This window comes from Oncorhynchus gorbuscha, unplaced genomic scaffold (genome assembly GCF_021184085.1).
Source record: "Oncorhynchus gorbuscha isolate QuinsamMale2020 ecotype Even-year unplaced genomic scaffold, OgorEven_v1.0 Un_scaffold_761, whole genome shotgun sequence".
NCBI classification, from domain to species: Eukaryota; Metazoa; Chordata; class Actinopteri; order Salmoniformes; family Salmonidae; genus Oncorhynchus; species Oncorhynchus gorbuscha.
In genome coordinates this window covers 69,048-96,110 of record NW_025745798.1, presented here as the reverse complement: position 1 = coordinate 96,110, position 27,063 = coordinate 69,048, and the positions used below count along the sequence as shown (strand labels likewise).

The following is a 27,063-nucleotide window of genomic DNA, read 5'->3' as shown; positions in this document are numbered from 1 at the left end:
CAGTCGGCCAGGATCTGCCAGTCGGCCAGGATCCGCCAGTCAGCCAGGATCTGCCAGTCAGCCAGGATCTGCTGAGACCACCAGCCAGCCAGGAACTGGTAGATCTATCTACCTGCCTGAGCTTCCTCTCACTCCTGAGCTTCCTCTCACTCTTGAGCTTCCTCTCACTCCTGAGCTTCCTCTCACTCCTGAGCTTCCTTTCACTCCTGAGCTTTCTCTCACTCCCGAGCTTTCTCTCACTCCCGAGCTTCCCCTCAGTCCCGAGCTGCCTCAGTCCCGAGCTGTCCTTCAGTCCCGATCTGCTCCTCAGTCCAGTGAGGTTCTGGGTGAGGACTACTAGGCCATGGTCGGCGGCGAGGGTGGACTATCCAGGGACGCGAGGAGAGGGGACTAAGACATTGACTGAGTGGGGTCCACGTCCCGCGCCGGAGCAGCCACCATGGACAGATGCCCACCCGGACCCTCCCTATTGTTTTGAGGTGCGTTTAGGCAGCCATATTCTTTGAGTTGGTGGTGGGTGATTGTCCTTAGTGTCTTTGTTCCTGTCGCTGTGTTAGTTGACAAGTATAGGCTGTTTCGGTTTTCGTTACGTTTATTGTTTTGTAGTGTTTTGTGTTAATTCGTGTTTACGTTTGTTGATTAAACATGGATTGCAATCTACACGCTGCATTTTGGTCCGACTCTCCTTCACACCAAGAGAACCGTTACACAGACGCTCTTGTCCAGAGTAACATCCAGTCAGTGCATTCAACTAAGGTTGATAAGCAACAACATCTCAAAGTCATAGCAAGAAAAAAACATTTCTGTAACCGTTACTGAGAATGTTCTTGTCGTTGAACTGGTTAGTTGGTTTATTCCATTTGTTGGATCACTTTGGATGTCATTGCTGCCCGTTTTAAAGCCTTTCAAACAGCTTTACATAAGTGACTGACAGATTGGAGCAATAAGAAATATGATATGATGTAATCTTCACTTGGCTCCTCTTTCTTATATTAAATGGATTTTAAAAGTATTATTCTGATATAACACAAACTTCATTGAGAATGTACAGTATGTAAAGTTTAAATCAATGACCAAAATGATGTCTCTTCAACTCATTCAGAATTGTCCAGAAAATACACATTTTCAACGTCTGGATAATATGTATTATCCACTTTCCTTTAGAACTGAAAATGAACCCCAATTCCACGTCTGGATAATACGACTTTTCAACATCCGGAAAATACAGTACCGGTCTAAAGTTTGGACACACCTCCTCATCCACCCGTTGCAGACTCTGGAGAAAGCGTTCCTACAGCTGTGGGAGATGTCTGACTGTTGACTGCTTTCCCAGGAGGCACAATTATATTGAAAAGACGTCTAAAAAAACATATTTTCCAGATGTTCATTTTAGGTTCTGAATGAAAGATTAAAATACATCCAGTACCAGTCAAAAGTTCCATATGTGTTATTTCATAGTTGTAATGTCTTCACTATTATTCTACAATGTAGAAAATCGTAAAAAATAAAGAAAAACCCTTGAATGAGTAGGCATCTCCAAACTTTTGACTGGTACTGTGTGTATTTTCACCTTTCATTCAGAACCTAAAATGAACATCTGGAAAATATGTTTTTTTTAGACGTCTTTTCAATATAATTTTGATTACTGGGAAGGCAGTCAGACACCAACAGTCAGACGTCAACAGTCAGACATCTCACATAACTGTAGGAAAGCTTTTTCCAAAGTCTGCAGTGATTGGATGGTAGGAGGCAATAGGGTCAATGTAGGGCTACGGCCTGCAGAACATTGTTGTCTAGCGGTAACACTCCTGGCATCAGTCACATTAAATATACTCTAATATAAACCGCCATTCAATCCCTGCTTCTACTATACTCCCGCTTGCCTGTCCACCTGTCTCCCCCTTCAGTTTCCAACTGTCTGAATACAGTGTGAAATGTACAAAATATTCTTCTAAGTAAATTGTATACACTGTTGTTGGCTACTCACCGCAGCACTGTTCTGTTTCATCAAGGTTTCTGGTTCCCCCTCTGCCAACATTCGGCCATTCCTCATCAGACCCACCTGGAGAGATAGAAAACAGCAGTCATTCCAAATAGAGTTTTGAGGAACGAGGCGAGGAGAGAGGATGCGAGGAATCAAGGAAAGATGAATTAAGAAAGAGCCTTAGTCATAAAATATTTGTACTGGTAAGACTTGTTTTAGTATGACAGGTGAGGACAGGTTTAGTATGACAGGTGAGGACAGGTTTAGTATGACAGGTGAGGACAGGTTTATTGTGACAGGTGAGGACAGGTTTCGTAGGACAGGTTTAGTAGGACAGTTGAGGACAGGTGCAGACAGGTTTAGTAGGACAGGTGCAGACAGGTTTAGTAGGACAGGTGCGGACAGGTTTAGTAGGACAGGTGCGGACAGGTTTAGTGTGACAGGTGAGGAAAGGTTTATTGTGACAGGTGAGGACAGGTTTAGTGTGACAGATGAGGACAGGCTTATTGTGACAGTACAGAGACTGTTATAGAGTATAGAGACAGTATAGAGACTGTTATAGAGTATAGAAACAGTATAGAGACTGTTATAGAGTATAGAGACAGTACAGAGACTGTTATAGAGTATAGAGACAGTACAGAGACTGTTATAGAGTATAGAGACAGTATAGAGACTGTTATAATGCATAGAGGCAGTATAGAGACTGTTATAGAGTATAGAGACTTATAGAGTATAGAGACAGAATAGAAACTGTTATAGAGTATAGAGACAGTATAGAGACTGTTATAATGCATAGAGGCAGTATAGAGACTGTTAAAGAGTATAGAGACTGTTATAGAGTATAGAGACAGAATAGAGACTGTTATAGAGAATAGAGACAGTATAGAGACTGTTATAGAAAATATAAACAGTATAGAGACCGTTATAGAGTATAGAGACAGTATAGAGACGGATATAGTGCATAGAGACAGTATAGTGTCTCAGCCTCCAGTATTTATGCTGCAGTAGTTTGTGTCGGGGGGCTAGGGTAAGTTTGTTATATCTGGAGTACTTCTCCTGTCCTATTCGGTGTCCTGTGTGAATCTAAGTGTGCGTTCTCTAATTCTCTCCTTCTTTCTTTCTCTCTCTCGGAGGACCTGAGCCCTAGGACCATGCCCCAGGACTACCTGACATGATGACTCCTTGCTGTCCCCAGTCCACCTGGCCATGCTGCTGCTCCAGTTTCAACTGACCTGAGCCCTAGGACCATGCCCCAGGACTACCTGACATGAAGACTCCTTGCTGTCCCCAGTCAACCTGGCCATGCTGCTGCTCCAGTTTCAACTGTTCTGCCTTACTATTATTTGACCATGCTGGTCATTTATGAACATTTGAACATCTTGGCCATGTTCTGTTATAATCTCCACCCGGCATAGCCAGAAGAGGACTGGCCACCCCACATAGCCTGGTTCCTCTCTAGGTTTCTTCCTAGGTTTTGGCCTTTCTAGGGAGTTTTTCCTAGCCACCGTGCTTCTACACCGGCATTGCTTGCTGTTTGGGGTTTTAGGCTGGGTTTCTGTACAGCACTTTGAGATATCAGCTGATGTACGAAGGACTATATAAATAAAATTTGATTTGATTTGATTTAGAGACTGTTATAGAGTATAGAGACAGTATATAAACTGTTATAGAGTATAGAGACATTATAGAGACTGTTATAGAGTATAGAGACAGTATATAAACTGTTATAGAGTATAGAGACTTTATAGAGTATGTTATAAAGTGTAGAGACAGTATATAGACAGTATAGAGAATGTTATAGAGTATAGAGACAGTATATAAACTGTTAAGCTGTTATAGAGTATAGAGACAGTATAGGGTATATTATAAAGTGTAAAGACAGTATAGAGACAGTATAGAGACTGTTATAGATTATAGAGACATTATAGAGACTGTTATAGAGTATAGAGACTGCTACAGAGTATAGAGGCAGAATAGAGACTGTTACAGAGTATAGAGACAGTATAGAGACTGTTATAGAGTATAGAGACAGTATAGGGTATATTATAAAGTGTAGAGACAGTATAGAGATTGTTATAGATTATAGAGTATAGAGACTGCTACAGAGTATAGAGACAGTATAGAGACTGTTATAGAGTATAGAGACGGTATAGAGACTGTTATATCAGTAGGTAGTTATCATGTATATAGACTGTATCTTACCACGTTGGCTTGCCTGGCCTCCTCTATGTAGTGTCTATCAGTAGGTAGTTATCATGTATATAGACTGTATCTTACCACGTTGGCTTGCCTGGCCTCCTCTATGTAGTGTGTGGTGATGACGACTGATACTTTTCCAGTTTTCACAATCTCTACTAGATGCTGCCAGATCCTACAGGGACACATAACACAACTCAGATTAAGGGCACATCCTATGGTCCCAAATGGCACCCTATTCTCTATAAAGTGCACTTTTATAACCAGGGCTCTGGTCCAAAATATTGCCCTATTCAGGACATGGGGTGCTGTTTGGGATAATGTTGTACTTTACCTCGAGCAGTAGAGATACAGAGAAAGAGTGTGCAAATGAGATCATCTGCGCACCAAAACACAACGTGTCCCGTTGAGCTAAAGCCTAGGCATTAGCGTGGGGAGCTAACGCAGGACTTGAGGTCTCAGGCAAGGTTACTCATCACATGAGTGCAGTTCAGAGAACCACCTTTCAGCGTCACACAACGAATAAACTAACTTTGTGCAGATATGATTTGATTACCACCATACAGATGTCTTAATCTATGCCCCAAAAGGCACCGTCTGGGCCCCCAAAAGGCACCCTCTGGGCCACCAAAAGGCACCCTATGGGCCCCCAAAAGGCACCCTCTGGGCCCCCAAAAGGCACCCTCTGGGCCCCCAAAAGGCACCCTCTGGGCCCCCAAAAGGCACCCTCTGGGCCCCCAAAAGGCACCCTCTGGGCCCCCAAAAGGCACCCTCTGGGCCCCCAAAAGGCATCATCTGGGCCCCCAAAAGGCACCCTATGGGCCACCAAAAGGCATCCTATGGGCCCCCAAAAGGCACACTCTGGGCCACCAAAAGGCACCCTTTGGGCCCCAAAAAGGCACACTCTGGGCCCCCAAAAGGCACCCTATGGGCCCCCAAAAGGCACCCTCTGGGCCCCCAAAAGGCATCATCTGGGCCCCCAAAAGCACCCTATGGGCCCCCAAAAGGCACCCTATGGGCCCCCAAAAGGCACCCTATGGGCCCCCAAAACCCTCTGGGCACCCTCTGTAGTTCACCACATAGGGAATAGGGAGCGAATAAACTAACTTTGTGCAGATATGATTTGATTACCACCATACAGATGGCCCCAAAAGGCACAAAAGGCACCCTCTGGGCCCCAAAAATGGGCAGGCACCCTCTGGGCCCCCAAAAGGCACCCTCTGGGCCCCCAAAAGGCACCCTCTGGGCCCCCAAAAGGCACCCTATGGGCATCCTATGGGCCCCAAAAAGGTACCCTCTGGGCCCGCAAAAGGCACCCTCTGGGCCCCCAAAAGGCACCCTCTGGGCCCCCAAAAGGCACCCTCTGGGCCCTGGTCTAAAGTAGTTCACCACATAGGGAATAGGGAGCCATCTGGGATGCAGTCTTAGCCTGATGACCTGCCTGGGTTACCTGGGAAACACTGACTTTGTTGGGTTTTCTTTATCCACTAAACATCTCAGAGTGCTGATCTGGGATCAGTTTAGCCTTTTAAATCATAATAAATAAGAGGGGGGATCTGATCCTAGATCAGCACTCAAAGGTGTGAGAATGGTCTTTGAAGGCATGAGGTTGGGTACAATATTTAGGTTTTCAGTTTGGTTTTGGTTGAATGTGAGTGTCCGTGTGTGTGTCCAGTACATACTTGGCTCTCAGCACAGGGTCCACCCCGACTGTGGGTTCATCCAGAATCAATAACTGGGGGTTTTGAAGTAAGGCTGCTCCTAGAGACACCCTCCGTTTCTGCCCTCCGCTGTAAACACACACACACACACACACACACACACACACACACACACACACACACACACACACACACACACACACACACACACACACACACACACACACACACACACACACACACACACACACACACACACACACACCAGACACAGTTACTATACCACAGTTACACACACAGTTATTATACCAGATTATTATACAGATCAGTTATTATCCCAGATCTAATACCAGTTATTATACCAGATCTAAGAGTTATTATACCAGATCTAAGAGTTATTATACCAGATCTAAGATCTAGTTATTATACCAGATCTAAGAGTTATTATACCAGTTATTATACCAGATCTAAGAGTTATTATACCAGATCTAAGAGTTATTATACCAGATCTAAGAGTTATTATACCAGATCTAAGAGTTATTATACCAGATCTAAGAGTTATTATACCAGATCTAAGAGTTATTATACCAGATCTAAGAGTTATTATACCAGATCTAAGAGTTATTATACCAGATCTAAGAGTTATTATTATACCAGATCTAAGAGTTATTATACCAGATACCAGATCTAAGAGTTATTATACCAGATCTAAGAGTTATCTACCAGATCTAAGAGTTATTATACCAGATCTAAGAGTTATTATACCAGATCTAAGAGTTATTATACCAGATCTAAGAGTTATTATACCAGATCTAAGAGTTATTATACCAGATCTAAGAGTTATTATACCAGATCTAAGAGTTATTATCCAAGAGTAATCTTCCATCTTTATTCAGATTCCCATGAGCTGATGCCATGGCGATAGCTACACAGCAGTTTAACACTGTTCCAGTGTCTATACGGGTCCACACTTCAGTGTAAAATTAACACACTATTTAGTGTTAAGACTTATTTTAATATTTCCCAGGTTGCCTTTCAACTAAATTGTAGAGTTACCACCCATGACTGTATTTGATAGTGACAAAGGGTATGGTTGTTGCATTAACTCATTTTTTAGTCCTGTGGCCTTCACCAAGTGAAATCCTAAGCCAGTGATGGGCAACTTCTGAACTAATCATGAGCTCATTTCCTGCAATTTTACACATTTTGCCATTGATTACTACAAGTTTAAATAGCCGGCCGCTAGACTAACTTACCAATCTAAAATGGTTAGCTAACATGGGCAAATTGAGTGACAATCAGAGCCTGACATAACAAGTGGAACCCTGACCTGTTCCCCGGACGTGCTACCTGTCCCAGACCTGCTGTTTTCAACTCTCTAGAGACAGCAGGAGCGGTAGAGATACTCTGAATGACCGGATATGAAGATCCAACTGACATTTACTTCTGAGGTGCTGACCTGTTGCACCCTCTACAACCACTGTGATTATTATTATTTGACCCTGCTGGTCATCTATGAACATTTGAACATCTTGGCCATGTTCTGTTATAATCTCCACCCGGCACAGCCAGAAGAGGACTGGTCACCCCACATAGCCTGGTTTCTTCTTAGGTTCTGGCCTTTCTAGGGAGTTTCTCCTAGCCACCTTGCTTCTACACCTGCATTGCTTGCTGTTTGGGGTTTTAGGCTGGGTTTCTGTACAGCACTTTGTGACATCAGCTGAAGTAAGAAGGGCTTTATAAATACTTTGATTGATTGATTGATTGATTGATTGATTGATTGATTGATTGATGTGAAGAACTGTTAATCCACATGGGCCGCCAGTTGCCCATCCCTGTCCTAAGTGAATATGCTGTCATTAAATACAAATGATTTAAAGGGATACTTAGGGATTTTGGCAATGCTAGTAGATTCCCATAGAATTCCAGTCATTGTGCTAATGCTAGTGGCTCGCGAAACTACCTCTAACTTCCTTCATACTGGACACAGAGACATAAAAACGTAAAAGGCCTCTGCCAAAATCCTGAAGTATCCCTTTAATTTCTTAATGCCTTATTTTGAAGGACTAATTTTACCCTGATACAGTGGCCTACAACTCATGGTTTACAGGCCACATCAAGTTCTGCAAGTCACATTATGCTGGCTTACAAAGTGATGTGCCATTCCTATTGATATCCAGCCAGAGCAGCAGATATCCAAAATGTAGAATTTTTATTCACCTGCAACTGCCAGAGTTGGGAAGACTAAAATATCAGACTTCCTAAAGCAATAAACTGGAACAACCATTTCAGCAACTCTGGTTATTAACACCAACACTGGGGTTATTAACACCAACACTGGGGTTATTTAACACCAACACTGGGGTTATTAACACCAACACTGGGGTTATTAACACCAACACTGGGGTTATTAACACCAACACTGGGGTTATTAACACCAACACTGGGGTTATTAACACCAACACTGGGGTTATTAACACCAACACTGGGGTTATTAACACCAACACTGGGGTTATTAACACCAACACTGGGGTTATTAACACCAACACTGGGGTTATTAACACCAACACTGGGGTTATTAACACCAACACTGGGGTTATTAACACCAACACTGGGGTTATTAACACCACCACTGGGGTTATTAACACCAACACTGGGGTTATTAACACCAACACTGGGGTTATTAACACCAACACTGGGGTTATTAACACCAACACGGGGGTTATTTAACACCAACACTGGGGTTATTAACACCAACACTGGGGTTATTTAACACCAACACTGGGGTTATTTAACACCAACACTGGGGTTATTTAACACCAACACTGGGGTTATTAACACCAACACTGGGGTTATTAACACCAACACTGGGGTTATTAACACCAACACTGGGGTTATTAACACCAACACTGGGGTTATTAAGACCAACGAGTGTTAATTTAACTCCTGAATCAACACTAGAAATGTTACCCTGAATAATCAACGCCAGGTAATACTGGCCAGTTTGCTGTGTACTCTTACTGTTACATCTAAGAGTAATAAGCAATCATTGAGGAGTTGTTTTGATGGAAGTGAGGGAGCCTTCTTTTTGGCATTGACATCTTGGCAAATGTCTGTTGCATAACACCTACTTAGTTTCAGACAGGGCGGGCTGACTCCACAGCATTTTTACATGACAGAAGCCCGTGACAAACAAACATAAACCTCCGCAGGGGGAAACAGTTTCCTTCTCTTTCTATCTCTCTTGGTTGTAGTCTACTTTTCCACCAGATCAAAATGAGATATACTGAGTCCCAAACGGCACCCTATTTCATATATAGTGCACTACTGGTCAAAAGTAGTGCACTACTGGTCAAAAGTAGTGCACTACTGGTCAAAAGTAGTGCACTATACTGGGGATATGGTACCATTTGGGACTAGTCTAGACACAGCCATAGTCTAGACACAGGGGAAGGTGATTGAAACCCCCTATAGACCAACTGGAGAGCCCAAAATGTTTGAAATGTCCCTTTCCACCTCTTTCTCCAAATCATTAACTACAGGACAGTATCAAAAGACGTGCATAAGTACCAAGTGCTGCTTATTTTTGGGACAGGTGTAGTTTGTAATTTATTTATCATTTAAAATGGAATATCATAATTTTTGGGGCATTAGTGGGAATAGTTTCCCATTCACAATTAGCGATGGTCACCCCAAAGTCTTGTTGCCATGCCGTTTCCCACCACAGAACACCAGAACATGGATAAAAAGAGAAGAAACAGCTCACCTGTTTTTACTCTGTGATTTGACTTTTAGATGTTCAATGATTATTTAAAAAATAAAAAGTTCCACCATATTAAAAGAGGTTAGTTCACGTAACAAGGTGGACCTTAAAATGAGGGACAGGAAGTAAATGAATCACTAATAACAATAAATAAATAATCATCTTCAGAAATGACAGTCAAAACAACAACATAACTTTACAATGATGGTGAAACTTGGAGAAATGTTGGGGTTAAGTGTGTCCACATCTTCCTAGGGACGACGGAGGGACATGTCACAATGCAGAATTTTGGCACATTAGTTTGCCTTTATTCACATTAAAAATGAATGTGGTCTATATTAAAGGACACTTGATTTGATATCACAGGCTTTTAAAACTCACTATTGGTGCACAACTTCTACTTAAAATCTACATATCAAAGGGCCGTAAAACACACGTATTGAGTGGTACCAGACTTGGTGTATGTGCAGCGTTGTTGCTTTTTAAAGGAGCTAGCATGGAGTATTATTGATTCCAGCTCGTAAATAAAATGGCATCGAGTTAACAATGCTCCGAAAGCTGGAAGGAAAGGTTTCTGGAAATCCTGGGAACTTTGGGAAAGATACTGGTATTTTGCAACCCAAATGACCTGAGTTTTCCAACCAGGCTGCTGTTGTGAGGTAGGTCCAGGAAGTCCACCAGGAAGTCCATGCGTGCCTGGGTGTCCGTAGATGACAGGCCGTGGATCCTTCCGAAGAACGTCAGGGTGTCACTGATGGTAAACTCATTGTACAACGCCAGGTCCTGAAGGAGAAACACAATGTTATGTCATGGTGTGTGTTGTGTTTTGGTGTGTTGTGTTAATCAAGTGTTCGGCTGTGAGCTGTGAGTTGAAATCTTGTAAATAGAACCAGACATAGCCTGGTTCCTCTTCAGGTTTTTTCCTAGGTTTTGGCCTTTCTAGGGAGTTTTTCCTAGCCACCGTGCTTCTACACCTGCATTGCTTGCTGTTTTGGGTTTCAGGCTGGGTTTCTGTACAGCAAGCACTTTGATATATCAGCTGATGTAAGAAGTGCTATATAAATACATTTGAATTGATAACAGTGTAACTGTGGCATGTTGTGTACCTATAAGTTAACAGTGTACCTGTGGTATGTTGTGTACCTATAAGTTAACAGTTTACCTGTGGCATGTACCCCACCATCCTCCCAGGGACCTGGTGACCAGGAAATGCGGGCGGCTTCCCCAACACGCTGATGTGCCCTCGGGAGATCTTCAGGGTTCCCAGAATGCATTTCAACAGCGTGGTCTTCCCACATCCACTCGGACCCAGCAGGCCGTAGCTGCAAGGTAAGAGAGAACAGAATTTTGTGTTAAAAACATTGACATGAGAGCTAAATCATAGATATCTACTATAGCCCTCAAACTCAACTCTGGACCTCCAGCCAGTTCCACTGCATTATTCCCCTCTAGTCAGTGACTGGCTTAGACCTGGGACAACAGGTGGGTGATTCCCCTCTAGTCAGTGACTGACTTAGACCTGGGACAACAGGTGGGTGATTCCCCTCTAGTCAGGGACTGGCTTAGACCTGGGACAACAGGTGGGTGATTCCCCTCTAGTCAGTGACTGACTTAGACCTGGGACAACAGGTGGGTGATTCCCCTCTAGTCAGTGACTGACTTAGACCTGGGACAACAGGTGGGTGATTCCCCTCTAGTCAGTGACTGGCTTAGACCTGGGACAACAGGTGGGTGATTCCCCTCTAGTCAGTGACTGACTTAGACCTGGGACAACAGGTGGGTGATTCCCCTCTAGTCAGTGACTGACTTAGACCTGGGACAACAGGTGGGTGATTCCCCTCTAGTCAGTGACTGGCTTAGACCTGGGACAACAGGTGGGTGATTCCCCTCTAGTCAGTGACTGACTTAGACCTGGGACAACAGGTGGGTGATTCCCCTCTAGTCAGTGACTGATTTAGACCTGGGACACCAGGTGGGTGATTCCCCTCTAGTCAGTGACTGATTTAGACCTGGGACAACAGGTGGGTGATTCCCCTCTAATCAGTGACTGATTTAGACCTGGGACACCAGGTGGGTGATTCCCCTCTAGTCAGTGACTGGCTTAGACCTGGGACAACAGGTGGGTGATTCCCCTCTAATCAGTGACTGACTTAGACCTGGGACAACAGGTGGGTGATTCCCCTCTAGTCAGTGCCTAAATTTTACCATAAGCAAGAATGCAATTATGTTGTTTTCGTGTTAAAGGTATAGATTATCATTAGGCTTTAAAGGGATAGTTTAAAAAAATGACATATTGGTTTCCTCACCAGGGCCGGACTACTGCATTTGGGTTCCTGGAAAACAGCTAACTTCCTGCATTTCAACACATTTTGTGCCCTCCAGAGATGGCCCACAACCCCCCCCTGGGGCACCTGCCCTGCGTGCCCGTTCAGGAATCAGGCCCTGTTCCTTACCCTGTAAGGGCATCATAGCAATCCATGCTTTAGTTTTGTTTACTTGGCCATTGTTTCAAATGTGGCACAAATCCAATGCAAGTCAAAGGTACCAACAGTATAAACTAGTCTTTTCACACTTCATGTCCAAACCATCATAAAGTATCTAAAACTTAATAGTGTCACTCAATTAACTTACTTATATAAGATTTGGACATGAAGCCTGATTTTGTTGTATGGTCAGTGTGGTTACTAACATGTGTCCCTGTGGTACGGTCAAGTTGAGGTTACTCAGGACTTTGAGTTTCCCGTACGACCGACACACTTCCCGACACCGGATCGCCAAATCCTCCAATCCGGGGGAGGGGGGAGGAGCTTCCTGGTCCGCCTTCATCCTTCCTTCCGTCAACTGGAGGAAGAAAAACAAACAAATGTAAAATAATAATAATAATAATAATAATAATATAAATATATATATTTCCCCCCATAATTATCACTTTATTAACATTTACATTTACATTTAAGTCATTTAGCAGACGCTCTTATCCAGAGCGACTTACAAATTGGTGCATTCACCTTATGACATCCAGTGGAACAGTCACTTTACAATAGTGCATCTAAATCTTAAAGGGGGGGGGGATACTTATCCTATCCTAGGTATTCCTTAAAGAGGTGGGGTTTCAGTAGTGAACAACAGGGGGATAAAGATGCAGAATAGCAGTGGGGTCCAGATTGGTACCGTGCTGGTACCAACAGTGTGTATATATAGCAGCCACTGTTACCCATGCTGGGGGGGTGTATATATATAGGAGCCACTGTTACCCATGCTGGGGGGTGGTGTATATATAGCAGCCACTGTTACCCATGCTGGGGTGGTGGTGTATATATAGGAGCCACTGTTACCCATGCTGGGGTGGTGTATATATAGGAGCCACTGTTACCCATGCTGGGGTGGTGTATATATAGGAGCCACTGTTACACATGCTGGGGTGGTGTATATATAGGAGCCACTGTTACCCATGCTGGGGTGGTGTATATATAGGAGCCACTGTTACCCATGCTGGGGTGGTGTATATATAGGAGCCACTGTTACCCATGCTGGGGGGGTGGTGTATATATAGGAGCCACTGTTACCCATGCTGGGGGGGTGGTGTATATATAGGAGCCACTGTTACCCATGCTGGGGGGGTGGTGTATATATAGGAGCCACTGTTACCCATGCTGGGGGGGTGGTGTATATATAGGAGCCACTGTTACCCATGCTGGGGTGGTGTATATATAGCAGCCACTGTTACCCATGCTGGGGTGGTGTATATATAGCAGCCACTGTTACCCATGCTGGGGTGGTGTATATATATCAGCCACTGTTACCCATGCTGGGGTGGTGTATATATATCAGCTACTGTTACCCATGCTGGGGTGGTGTATATATATCAGCTATTGTTACCCATGCTAGGGTGGTGTATATATATCAGCTACTGTTACCCATGCTGGGGTGGTGTATATATAGCAGCCACTGTTACCCATGCTGGGGTGGTGTATATATAGCAGACACTGTTACCCATGCTGGGGGGGTGTATATATAGCAGCCACTGTTACCCATGCTGGGGGGGTGTATATATAGCAGACACTGTTACCCATGCTGGGGGGGTGGTGTGTATATAGGAGCCACTGTTACCCATGCTGGGGTGGTGTATATATAGCAGACACTGTTACCCATGCTGGGGTGGTGTATATATAGCAGCCACTGTTACCCATGCTGGGGGGGGGGGTGTATATATATCAGCTACTGTTACCCATGCTGGGGTGGTGTATATATAGGAGTCACTGTTAACCTCTACACCAGCCTTGAGATTCTGGCGCAGGTTGACGTTTATTGTCACAAATTGTTTCCCTGGTAGAAGAACTAAGCGATGTCCACTAGATAGTCTAGCTGCCAAGACAAAATTGTCTGTCATAAAAATCCATTTAAAAAAAGCATTTTGTTCTTAAGTTAAGGTTAGGTTTAGGCATTAGGGCTAACAGTGTGGTTAAGGTTAGGGTTAGGCATTAGGGCTAACAGTGTGGTTAAGGTTAGGGTTAGACATTAGGGCTAACAGTGTGGTTAAGGTTAGGGTTAGACATTAGGGCTAACAGTGTGGTTAAGGTTAGGGTTAGATATTAGGGCTAACAGTGTGGTTAAGGTTAGGGTTAGGCATTAGGGCTAACAGTGTGGTTAAGGTTTAAAATTCAATTTTTTGACTTTGTTGCTGTGACAGCTAGTGACCATTCTTCAAAGCTGCCTCCAGGGAAAGACTCGTGACAATAAATGACAATCTGCCCATCTGGCACTCGAGGCAGGCTAGAATAAACACTTAAAGTATTCCCCCCGGGATTTCAAATAGAATGTAAACCCAGGTCTGGTGGTGCAGTGTGTAGCCTGCATCGAAGGTTGTAGAGCAACCCTAACTTGGGTTGTGCTCTGGGGTAGATCTTTGTGGGCTATACTCGGTCTTGTCTCAGGATGGTAAGTCGGTGGTTGAAGATATCCCTCTAGTGGTGTGGGGGCTGTGCTTTGGCAAAGTGGGTGGGGTTATATCCTTCCTGTTTGGCCCTGTCTGGGGGTATCATCGGATGGGGCCACAGTGTCTCCTGACCCCTCCTGTCTCAGCCTCCAGTATATATGTTGCAGTAGTTTATGTGTCGGGGGGCTAGGGTCAGTTTGTTATATCTGGAGTACTTCTGTCTTATCCGTTGTCCTGTGTGAATTCAACTATGCTCTCTCTAATTCTCTCTTTCTCTCTGAGGACCTAAGCCCTAGGACCATGCCTCAGGACTGCCTGGCCTGATGACTCCTTGCTGTCCCCAGTCCACCTGACCGTGCTGCTGCTCCAGTTTCAACTGTTCTGCCTGCGGCTTTGGAATCCTGACCTGTTCACTGGACGTGCTACCTGTCCCAGACCTACTGTTTTCAACTCTCTAGAGACAGCAGGAGCGGTAGAGATACTCTTAATGATCGGATATGAAAAGCCAACTGACATTTACTCCTGAGGTGCTGACTTGCTGCACCCTCGACAACTACTGTGATTATTATTATTTGACCATGCTGGTAATTTATGAACATTTGAACATCTTGGCCATGTTCTGTTATAATCTCAACCCGACATAAAAATAATGGGGTGCAAAGGAGCAAAATAAATAAATAAATTAAATACAGTTGGGAAAGAGGTAGTTGTTTGGGCTAAATTATAGGTGGGCTATGTGCAGGTGCAGTAATCTGTAAGATGCTCTGACAGTTGGTGCTTAAAGCTAGTGAGGGAGATAAGTGTTTCCAGTTTCAGAGATTTTTGGTTGTTCCAGTCACTGGCAGCAGAGAACTGGAAGGATGCGGCCAAAGAAAGAATTGGTTTTGGGGGTGACCAGAGAGATTACCCATGCTGGGGTGTGCTACAGGTGGGAGATGCTACTGTGACCAGCTGGGGTGGTGTATATATAGGAGCCACTGAGATGCTGGAGCTGAGATAAGGGGGACTTTACCCATGCAGGGTCTTGTAGATGACATGGAGCCAGTGGGTTTGGCGACGAGTATGAAGCGAGGGCCAGCCAACGAGAGCGTTACCCATGCTGCAATGGTGGGTAGTATATGGGGCTTTGGTGACAAAACAGATTGCACTGTGATAGACTGCATCCAATTTGTTGAGTAGGGTATTGGAGGCTATTTTGTAAATGACATCGCCAAAGTCGAGGATTGGTAGGATGGTCAGTTTTACAAGGGTATGTTTGCAGCAGCATGAGTGAAGGATGCTTTGTTGCGAAATAGGAAGCCAATTCTAGATTTAACTTTGGATTGGAGATGTTTGATATGGGTCTGGAAGGAGAGTTTACAGTCTAACCAGACACCTAAGTATTTGTAGTTGTCCACGTATTCTAAGTCAGAGCCTGTTACCCAGAGTAGTGATGTTGGACAGGCGGGTAGGTGCAGGTAGCGATCGGTTGAAGAGCATGCATTTAGTTTTACTTGTATTTAAGAGCAATTGGAGGCCACGGAAGGAGAGTTGTATGGCATTGACCCTTGCCTGGAGGGTTGTTAACACAGTGTCCAAAGAAGGGCCGGAAGTATGCAGAATGGTTCCCTGCTAGAGGTGGATCAGGGACTCACCAGCAGCAAGAGTTACCTCATTGATGTATACAGAGAAGCCAGAGTCGGTCCAAGAATTGAACCCTGTTGGCACCCCCATAGAGATTGCCAGAGGTCCGGACAGCAGACCCTCCGATTTGACACACTGAACTCTATCAGAGAAGTACTGTGAACCATGCGGGCAATCATTTGAGAAACCAAGGCTGTTACTGCCATGAGGATGTGGTGGTTGACAGAATAGAAAGCCTTGGCCAGATCAATGAATACGGCTGCACAGTAATGTTTCTTATCGATGGGGGTTAAGATATCGTTTAGGACCACTGTTACCCATGCTGGGGTGGTGCACCCATGACCAGCTCTGAAACCCATGCTGGGGTGGTGTATATATAGCAGAGAAGGTATGGTTAGATTCTAAATGGTCGGTAATCTGTTTGTTGACTTGGCTTTATAAGACCTTAGAAAGGCATGGTAGGATAGATATAGGTCTGTAGCAGTTTGGGTCATAGAGTGTCCCCCATTTGAAGAGGGGGATGACCGCAGCTGCTTTCCAATCTTTGGGAATCTCAGACGACACGAAAGAGAGGTTGAACAGGCTAGTGATGGGGTGGCAACAATTTCAGCAGATAATTTTAGAAAGAAAGGGTCCAGATTGTCTAGCCCGGCTGATTTGTAGGGGTCCAGATTTTTCAGCTCTTTCAGAACATCAGCTGAATGGATTTGGGAGAAGGAGAAATGGGGAAGGCTTGGGCGAGTTGCTGTACCCATGGGGGGTGCAGTGCTGTTGACCGGGGTAGGAGTAGCCAGGTGGAAAGCATGGCCAGCCGTAGAAAAATGCTTATTGAAATTCTCAATTATGGTGGATTTATCAGTGGTGACAGTGTTTCCTATCTTCAGTGCAGTGGGCAGCTGGGAGGAGGTGTTCTTATTCTCCATGGACTTTACAGTGTCCCAGAACTTTTTGAGTTAGTGTTGCAGGAAGCAAATTTCTGCTTGAAAAAGCTAGCCTTGGCTTTTCTAACTGCCTGTGTATAATGGTTTCTAGCTTCCCTGAATAGCTGCATATCACTGGGGCTGTTCGATGCTAATGCAGAACGCCATAGGATGTTTTTGTGTTGGTTAAGGGCAGTCAGGTCTGGGGAGAACCAAGGGCTATATCTGTTCCTGGTTCTAAATTTCTTGAATGGGGCATGTTTATTTAAGATGGTTAGGAAGGCATTTTTTAAAAATATCCAGGCATCCTCTACTGACGGGATGAGATCAATATCCTTCCAGGATACCCCGGCCAGGTCGATTAGAAAGGCCTGCTCGCTGAAGTGTTTCAGGGAGCGTTTTACAGTGATGAGTGGAGGTCGTTTGACCGCTGACCCATTACGGATGCAAGCAATGAGGCAGTGATCGCTGAGATCTTGGTTGAAGACAGCAGAGGTGTATTTAGAGGGGAAGTTGGTTAGGATGATATCTATGAGGGTGCCCGTGTTTAAGGCTTTGGGGGGGTACCTGGTAGGTTCATTGATAATTTGAGTGAGATAGAGGGCATCAAGTTTAGATTGTAGGATGGCTGGGGTGTTAAGCATGTTCCAGTTTAGGTCGCCTAGCAGCACGAGCTCTGAAGATAGATGGGGGGCAATCAGTTCACATATGGTGTCCAGAGCACAGCTGGGGGCAGAGGGTGGTCTATAGCAGGCAGCAACGGTGAGAGACTTGTTTTTAGAGAGGTGGATTTTTAGAAGTAGAAGTTCAAATTGTTTGGGTACAGACCTGGATAGTAGGATAGAACTCTGCAGGCTATCTTTGCAGTAGATTGCAACACTGCCCCTTTGGCAGTTCTATCTTGTCTGAAAATGTTGTAATTTGGAATTAAAATTTCAGAATTTTTGGTGGTCTTCCTAAGCCAGGATTCAGACACAGCCACTTCCCCTGGTGGTTATATATCTCCCCTAGAACATCCGGGTTGGCAGAGTGTGCTAAAGCAGTGAATAGAACAAACTTAGGGAGGAGGCTTCTAATGTTAACGTTGTTAATGTTAATGTTTCTCTGTGTTGGCTTCCCCGTTCTCCCTCACATAATCCAGCATCTTTCATTCCACCGTGATGAGATTAGAGGGAAACCACTCCGTAATCTGACTCCATTGATCAAGATCACCTTCTTTAACACAATGCCACATGTCGTCTGTGTACCAGTCTGTTTAGATAACATTCCACTCCTTTCACTCTGTGTTAGGTGCCAAAGAATGTTTGGCAATGAAATGGAGTGCAAGGAATAGAATGCTAGCTAAACCAACTGGTACCCAAACTATGACACATGGCAGCATATGTACAGAAAGGAACCATTGTTGGACTGTAATAACATTGTAATATAGGATATAGTTTAGTGAGACATTATAGGACTATAGCCTTTCTACACAGACAAAGAGCATTAATTCACTGCAAAATCATTTCGGTCATGGGTTCTTATCTTATCTTGTTCTTGTGAAGAATAAATTCAAGTTCAACGTTTTTATTAATCAAATTGCAGACAACAAACACTCTCTGAAATACCTGATTAACAGATTAAAAGACTCCATCTCCAGTTAAAGAAGCTCCATAAAACAAGTAATAGTCAAATAGGACAATAATAATCATTTGAGTCATATAACAAACAGATGTTACAATATTTAGTAAAGCATCCAGTTCAGGGGTGTGAAACATTGAGACAATGCCAGTCCGGCCCTTGAGACAATTCAATCCGGCCCGCTGGTGGTTTGAGAAAAATATATATATATTACCTGCCTTGTACCCCTGCACATTGGCTCGGTACTGGTACTCCCCGTATATAGCCTTGTTATTGTTATTCATTGTAAGTAGGAATTTGTTCTTAACTGACTTGCCAAGTTCAATAATAGTTCAATTTTTTTTTAATCATGAACAAAATCACAAGCTCCAAAGAAAATGTGCAAATGTCTTATTTTTTAACTCTGCATTGTTGGTTAGGGCTTGTCAGTAAGCATTTCACAGTAAAGTCTACACCTGTTGGTTAGGGCTTGTCAGTAAGCATTTCACAGTAAAGTCTACACCTGTTGGTTAGGGCTTGTCAGTAAGCATTTCAAGTAAAGTCTACACACTGTTGGTTAAGGGCTTGTCAGTAAGCATTTCACAGTAAAGTCTACACCTGTTGGTTAGGGCTTGTCAGTAAGCATTTCACAGTAAAGTCTACAACTGTTGGTTAGGGCTTGTCAGTAAGCATTTCACAGTAAAGTCTACACCTGTTGGTTAGGGCTTGTCAGTAAGCATTTCACAGTAAAGTCTACACCTGTTGGTTAAGGGCTTGTCAGTAAGCATTTCACAGTAAAGTCTACACCTGTTGGTTAGGGCTTGTCAGTAAGCATTTCACAGTAAAGTCTACACCTGTTGGTTAAGGGCTTGTCAGTAAGCATTTCACAGTAAAGTCTACACCTGTTGGTTAGGGCTTGTCAGTAAGCATTTCACAGTAAAGTCTACACCTGTTGGTTAGGGCTTGTCAGTAAGCATTTCACAGTAAAGTCTACACCTGTTGGTTAGGGCTTGTCAGTAAGCATTTCACAGTAAAGTCTACACCTGTTGGTTAGGGCTTGTAAGTAAGCATTTCACAGTAAAGTCTACACCTGTTGGTTAGGGCTTGTCAGTAAGCATTTCACAGTAAAGTCTACACCTGTTGGTTAGGGATTGTCAGTAAGCATTTCACAGTAAAGTCTACACCTGTTGGTTAGGGCTTGTCAGTAAGCATTTCACAGTAAAGTCTACACCTGTTGGTTAGGGCTTGTCAGTAAGCATTTCACAGTAAAGTCTACACCTGTTGGTTAGGGCTTGTCAGTAAGCATTTCACAGTAAAGTCTACACCTGTTGGTTAGGGCTTGTCAGTAAGCATTTCACAGTAAAGTCTACACCTGTTGGTTAGGGCTTGTAAGTAAGCATTTCACAGTAAAGTCTACACCTGTTGGTTAAGGGCTTGTAAGTAAGCATTTCACAGTAAAGTCTACACCTGTTGGTTAGGGCTTGTAAGTAAGCATTTCACAGTAAAGTCTACACCTGTTGGTTAAGGGCTTGTAAGTAAGCATTTCACAGTAAAGTCTACACCTGTTGTATTCGGCGCATGTAACCGATTCAATTTGATTGGATTTAAATTTCTAACACCAAAATCTAAACTGTGTAGAAATGAGAATAGACCTACATTTATAATCCAGTTTACTAACAGTCATCAAAACAGTCAGGGAGCAGAGAAAACTCCAATAGCAATGGATAGAGGAATATTTGTTTTGTACATTTTGACAGTGAGGAAATACAACCAATTTCAGGTGCAGCCCTTTGGACCACCATTGAAAACAGTTGAAAGAGCCAGACTACACTTGATGAGTCTGATAAGTGACAAATCCATTCATCGTTATCATTTCAGATATGCTCCGATACGGTACCATACCGTTAGCTAATCTTTGAAAGAACCACAGATAAGCAAATACAAAAACACCAGCTGTAATTTAGCCAACTAGGAAAACACTGGTCCTAAAATACAACAGGGACTCACCTGAAAAGGTTCCCTTACACAACAAGGAGCTGAAGTCTAGAAGATGGAGAGCAACAACATAGCCTATAGTACTGTAGCAATGAGTGTGTGCGCTTAGCCTGCTGTGTGATAACATGAATCAACAGAAGTAAACATTGTGTGAAGATCAGCTGACAGTTCCTTGTCATCAGGGTGTAGTTGGTCTATAGCCTATTTCAAAGTGGTAGAACAGGTCGGTTCTTGAGAAGGGAGAAGAGGCATTATTCAGACTGAATGCATGCAGGCCTCTTGCTCCGGAATCAACGCACCTGTTAACGTACTACTAAATGACAGAAAAGTAGCTACAGATGTAAGAGCTTAAATTGATCACTTTTGTTGCAGAGAATTTTCCTGCACAGCAGGAGATGGAAACTTGTAGTGTATTCAAGGTACAAAAAGGCTTCAAAAAATGTAGCAACCCTTACAAAAATAAAAACAACAATAGACACATCAAATGTTATTTGTCACATACACATGGTGAGCAGATTTTTAATGCGAGTGTAGCGAAATGCTTGTGCTTCTAGTTCCGACCATGCAGTAATATCTAACAAGTAATCTAACAATTTGTCACGTTCGTCGTAAGGATCGGACCAAGGCGCAGCGTGAGTAGTGTTCCACATCATTTTAATAAATCGAAACTCACTGAACAAAACAAACAACCAAACGAAACGCTACTGCTGTGCACTAAGGCAACTATTCATAGACAAGATCCCACAACACAAAGGAAGAAAATGGCTACCTAAATATTATCCCCAATCAGAGACAACGATAAACAGCTGTCTCTGATTGGGAACCATATCAGGCCAACATAGACATACAAAAACCTCTAGACATACAAAAATTAGAGTACCCACCCTAGTCACACCCTGACCAAACCAAAATATAGACCCCTCTGACTAGGAACCGTCGCCGGAGGTTCCGGACTGTGGACCGTGGCCGGAGGTTCCGGACTGTGGACCGTCGCCGGAGGTTCCGGACTGTGGACCGTCGCCGGAGGTTCCGGACTGTGGACCGTCGCCGGAGGTTCCGGACTGTGGACCGTCGCCGGAGGTTCCGGACTGTGGACCGTCGTTGGAGGTTCCGGACTGTGTACCGTCGTTGGAGGTTCCGGACTGTGGACCGTCGTTGGAGGTTCCGGACTGTGGAGGCGCACTGGAGGCCTGATGTGTGGGACCGGTACAGGTGGCACAGGGCTGAAGACACGCACCTCAGGGCGAGTGCGGGGAGGAGGCACAGGACACACTGGATTGTGGAGGCCCACTGGAGGTCTGATGGGTGGTGCCGGCACTGGTCGTACCGGGCTGGTGATACGGATCTCAGGGAGAGGAAGAGGCACAGGACGTACTGGACTGTGAAGGCGCACTGGAGGCCTGGAGCGTAGAGCTGGCACAATGCGTCCTGGCTGGATGCAAATGCGGGGAGCTGGAATAGAGCGCACCAGGCTATGAATGCCACTGGAGACACCATGCGCATCACTGCATAACACGGTGCCTTGACCAGTCACACGCTGCCCACGGTGAGCTGGCTCAGGTCTAAGCCCTACCTCCGGCCAATGTCCCCGTCCCCCCCTTTTGTGCTTCCCTCGTTGCCCTGACTCCTCGTATCGTCGCCGTTCCTCTGACTCCTCGTATCGTCCCCTGCCATTACCAACTCCCAGGTCCAGGATGCCCTCCACTCACTTTTCTCCCAGGCCCAGGATCCCTGCTCCTCTTGAACACGCTGCTTGGTCCGTTGGTGGTGGGATCTTCTGTCACGTTTGTCGTAAGGATCGGACCAAGGAGCAGCGTGAGTAGAGTTCCACATAATTTTAATAAATCAAAACTCACTGAACAAAACAACAAACAACCAAACGAAACGTGACGCTACTGATGTGCACTAAGGCAACTATACATAGACAAGGTCCCACAACACAAATGAGGAAAATGGCTACCTAAATATGATCCCCATTCAGAGACAACAATAAACAGCTGTCTCTGATTGGGAACCATATCAGGCCAACATAGAGATACAAAAACCCCATGACATACAAAGGCCCTAGACATACAAAAACTAGAGTACCCACCCGAGTCACACCCTGACCTAACCAACATATATAGAAAAACAGATATCTAAGGTCAGGGCGTGACAATTTCACAACAACTACCTTATACACACAAGTGTAAAGTAATGAACATGAAAATGTACATAAATATATGGATGAGCGATGGCCGTGTGGCATAGACAGGATGCAAAAGATGCTATATACAGTATATACATATGAGATAAGTAATGTAGGGTATGTAAACATTATATTAAGTTGCATTGTTTAAAGTGAATAGTGATACATGTATTACATAAAGATGGTAAGATGCAGTAGATGGTATAGAATACAGTATATACATATGAGATGAGTAATGTAGGGTATGTAAACATTATATAAAGTGGCATTGTTTAAAGTGGCTAGTGATACATTTATTACTTCCAATTATTAAATATTAAAGTGGCTAGAGATTGAGTTAGTATGTTGGCAACAGCCACTCAATGTTAGTGATGGCTGTTTAACAGTCTGAAGGCCTTGAGATAGAAGCAGTTTTTCAATCCCATCTTTGTTGCACCTGTACTGACCTCTCCTTCTGGATGATAGCGGGGTGAACAGGTAGTGGCTCGGGTGGTTGTTGTCCTTGATGATCTTTTTGGCCTTCCTGTGACATCGGGTGTTGTAGGTGTCCTGGAGGGCAGGTAGTTTGCCCCTCGGTGATGCGTTGTGCAGACCTCACTACCCTCTGGAGAGCCTTGCGGTTGTGGGCGGAGCAGTTTCCGTACCAGGCGGTACTATCTTGGCTTTTTGCATTAGTTTCCCTAGTTTAGGTCTATGTGTGGCTGCATTAGTTTCCCTAGTTTAGGTCTATGTGTGGCTGCATTAGTTTCCATAGTTTAGGTCTATGTGTGGCTGCATTAGTTTCCCTAGTTTAGGTCTATGTGTGGCTGCATTAGTTTCTGTAGTTTAGGTCTATGTGTGGCTGCATTATTTTAAGTAGTTTAGGTCTATGTGTGGCAGCATTATTTTAAGTAGTTTAGGTCTATGTGTGGCTGCATTAGTTTCTGTAGTTTAGGTCTATGTGTGGCTGCATTATTTTAAGTAGTTTAGGTCTATGTGTGGCAGCAGGATGCCGTCTTAGCATAATAAACAGAGCAGTCTTCAATATAACCTATATTGTTTCTAAAACAATCTAAAACAACCCCCCCCCCTCCAGAAAAATGGATCGGCCCTATACTGCTGCAGTTACAGCGAGGGACGCCATTTTCTTTGGAGCTTGTGTTGATACGTTCCCAGGTTTTCAAGACACCCTGGTTGGAGGATTCCTATATTTCCTGTGTATTCCCTCGTGATTTTAGGAATCTTCCACACCGGAATTTCTGGAAAACCTGGGAATTTTGGGAAAGTTAGAGGAATTTTCCAACCCTAGGATATACACTATTCCATAGAATTATTCCAAATGTACCTCTCTTACCTTCCTAAGGAAACCTCTGGTGTATGGGATTGTCCTCTTAAGCAATAAGGACCGAGGTGGTGTGGTATATGGCCAATATAACACGGCTAAGGGCTGTTCTTAGGCAAGACGCAACGCGGAGTGCCTGGATACAGTCCTTAGCCGTGGTGGGAGCTGGTTCAGGTCCCCGATAGGTTGCTGGTTCGCGTCCCAGTTTTGACTTGGTGGGAGATCTGTCAACGTGTGTGTGTTTGGGGGGGGTTGAGAAGATGGAAAGAAGCGAACGAGAGAGATGAAGAGAATAGACAGACCAGGGAAGAGAGGAGGATGGTAGGAGATATGTCCTGGGATAGTCCCCATTACTTGAAGAGAGGAGGATGAGAGACGATATGTCCTGGGATAGTCCCCATTACTTGAAGAGAGGAGGATGATAGGAAATACGTCCTGGGATAGTCCCCATTACTTGAAGAGAGGAGGATGATAGGAAATACGTCCTTGGATAGTCCCCATTACTTGAAGAGAGGAGGATGAGAGACGATATGTCCTGGGATAGTCCCCATTACTTGAAGAGAGGAGGATGAGAGACGATATGTCCTGGGATAGTCCCCATTACTTGAAGAGAGGAGGATGGTAGGAGATATGTCCTGGGATAGTCCCCATTACTTGAAGAGAGGAGGATGAGAGACGATATGTCCTGGGATAGTCCCCCTTGGGATAGGAGTCCCCCATTACTTGAAGAGAGGAGGATGGTAGGAGATATGTCCTGGGATAGTCCCCATTACTTGAAGAGAGGAGGATGGTAGGAGATATGGGATAGTCCTTGAAGAGAGGAGGATGGTAGGAGATATGTCCTGGGATAGTCCCCATTACTTGAAGAGAGGAGGATGGTAGGAGATATGTCCTGGGATAGTCCCCATTACTTGAAGAGAGGATGGTAGGGATATGTCCCCCATTACTTGAAGAGAGGAGGATGGTAGGAGATATGTCCTGGGATAGTCCCCATTACTTGAAGAGAGGAGGATGGTAGGAGATATGTCCTGGGATAGTCCCCATTACTTGAAGAGAGGAGGATGGTAGGAGATATGTCCTGGGATAGTCCCAATGACTTGAAGAGAAGAGGATGGTAGGAGATATGTCCTGGGATAGTCCCCATTACTTGAAGAGAGGAGGATGGTAGGAGATATGTCCTGGGATAGTCCCAATGACTTGAAGAGAGGAGGATGGTAGGAGATATGTCCTGGGATAGTCCCAATGACTTGAAGAGAGGAGGATGGTAGGAGATATGTCCTGGGATAGTCCCCATTACTTGAAGAGAGGAGGATGGTAGGAGATATGTCCTGGGATAGTCCCCATTACTTGAAGAGAGGATGGTAGGAGATATTGTTATGGGTGTAAGATGGCACAGTGATGCCATCTGGTGGTAAATGTTAATTACTGCAACTCCAGCGTTTACCGGTGTGCTTTGAGATAACTGGATGTATTGTAATGTACTGAACAAGACTGGTTACTCGCATCAATGCCTCGGTCTCGTCATTTAACATTTAAACAGATATGTCCTAGGCTAGCCAGCATAACTTCAGAGACAGATGCTGCAATGGACAGAATGTCAGAGATGTGCATTTCTGTCTTTTGAGAGTCACCCTGTGTTACAGAATAAGTGCCTTGCTCAAGGGCATAACGTTAGTAGGTCCAGGTCTCCAGGTCGCAGTTGTAAATGAGAACTTGTTCAACTAGCCTACCTGATTAAATAAAGGTGAAATAAAATAAATAAAAGTAGACACCAGCAGCTCTTCAGTAGCCAATTCAGTCCCAACCTTTTCATCTCCTCTATACCCTCCTGCAGGGCTACACACAGCCCCAACACACAGCCCCTATTATCCAATCATGTAGGCTGCTCTGACTGAGGAAGTCACTAACAGGGCGAGAAGACAGAAGGCTTGAGACCCACAAAGCTTCTTGTCATCCAATCTCTGTCTACAGCATGTTGGTTACACTCTTATAAGAAATGGTTCTATACAGAACCAATAGGTTCTACATAGAACCCCAATGAGACCTTGTTTCTGGATGATGGAACTGCAGAATAGAGCAGGCCAAGAGTAGAGGATTTGTATTTGTAGTACCGTGAACTGCCACAGAAGGACGCCCTCTGACAATTTAAACATGCCCTCCTGATTTGCATAGGCAAATAATGTTCTATATATTTATTGAGAGGAAAGATGCTATTTATAGATCAACGGTGTCCAACAAAATAGGATATTTATCAATGAACTTAGTATTTAGAATCAAGTGGCGAAACGGAGCAGCGGTCTAAGGCACTGCATCTCAGTGCTTAAGGCGTCACTACAGACACCCTGGTTTGAATCCAGGCTGTATCACAACCGGCCGTGATTGGGAGTCCCATGGGGCGGCGCACAATTGGCCCAGTGTCGTCCGGGTTTAGCCGGTGTAGGCCATAATTGTAAATAAGAATTTGTTCTTCAACTGGCTTGCCTAGTTAAATAAAGGTTACATTTTCAAGAACATAAGTAGCTCTACTCTTATAGCCTAGATGTATATATCAAATCGTTTGTTTCTTTAGCGCCACATTTTGTTCACTATCATTATCATGCCAAAATGGTTAAATTTTCTATCCTAGGCTCCTACTACATACCAGGCCTCTTTAATTAGTCTAGGAACGAAGCTATACAAAATATCTCCACTCAAGATTAGAATCGAATGAGAGAAGTGCCCCCACTTTATGGGGGTACAGTTTAATTAGGTGAAGGTTCTTTGTAGGAAATTTAAAATCTGATTAGCCTTGCTCGTTCTCGTTCACGAACAGACGGGGATTATCAAAGCCCCTCTTACTATTGTAAAGCATACGTCAGCAAATTAAAAAGACTATCC

General features: G+C 44.2%; 1 protein-coding gene across 2 annotated transcripts in view; it reads right to left on the bottom strand.

Annotated features, from left to right (window-relative positions):
- Window positions 1-20,998, bottom strand: part of abch1 (ATP-binding cassette, sub-family H, member 1) — a 40,693-nt gene extending 19,695 nt beyond the window's left edge. The window contains exons 1-7 of one of the 2 annotated variants that reach the window (XM_046335493.1): window positions 20,690-20,998; window positions 12,294-12,445; window positions 10,767-10,926; window positions 10,233-10,387; window positions 5,863-5,970; window positions 4,262-4,355; window positions 1,988-2,062 (exon numbers count right to left, since the gene is read on the bottom strand). In XM_046335493.1, coding sequence (XP_046191449.1) covers window positions 1,988-2,062; window positions 4,262-4,355; window positions 5,863-5,970; window positions 10,233-10,387; window positions 10,767-10,926; window positions 12,294-12,430 — 729 coding nt within the window. In that variant the 5' untranslated portion in view covers window positions 12,431-12,445; window positions 20,690-20,998. Of the gene's footprint in view, window positions 1-1,987; window positions 2,063-4,261; window positions 4,356-5,862; window positions 5,971-10,232; window positions 10,388-10,766; window positions 10,927-11,910; window positions 12,059-12,293; window positions 12,446-20,689 lie in introns of those variants that run through there. The other variant, XM_046335494.1, reaches the window with a different exon arrangement.
- Between the last annotated feature and the right edge of the window lie 6,065 nt (window positions 20,999-27,063).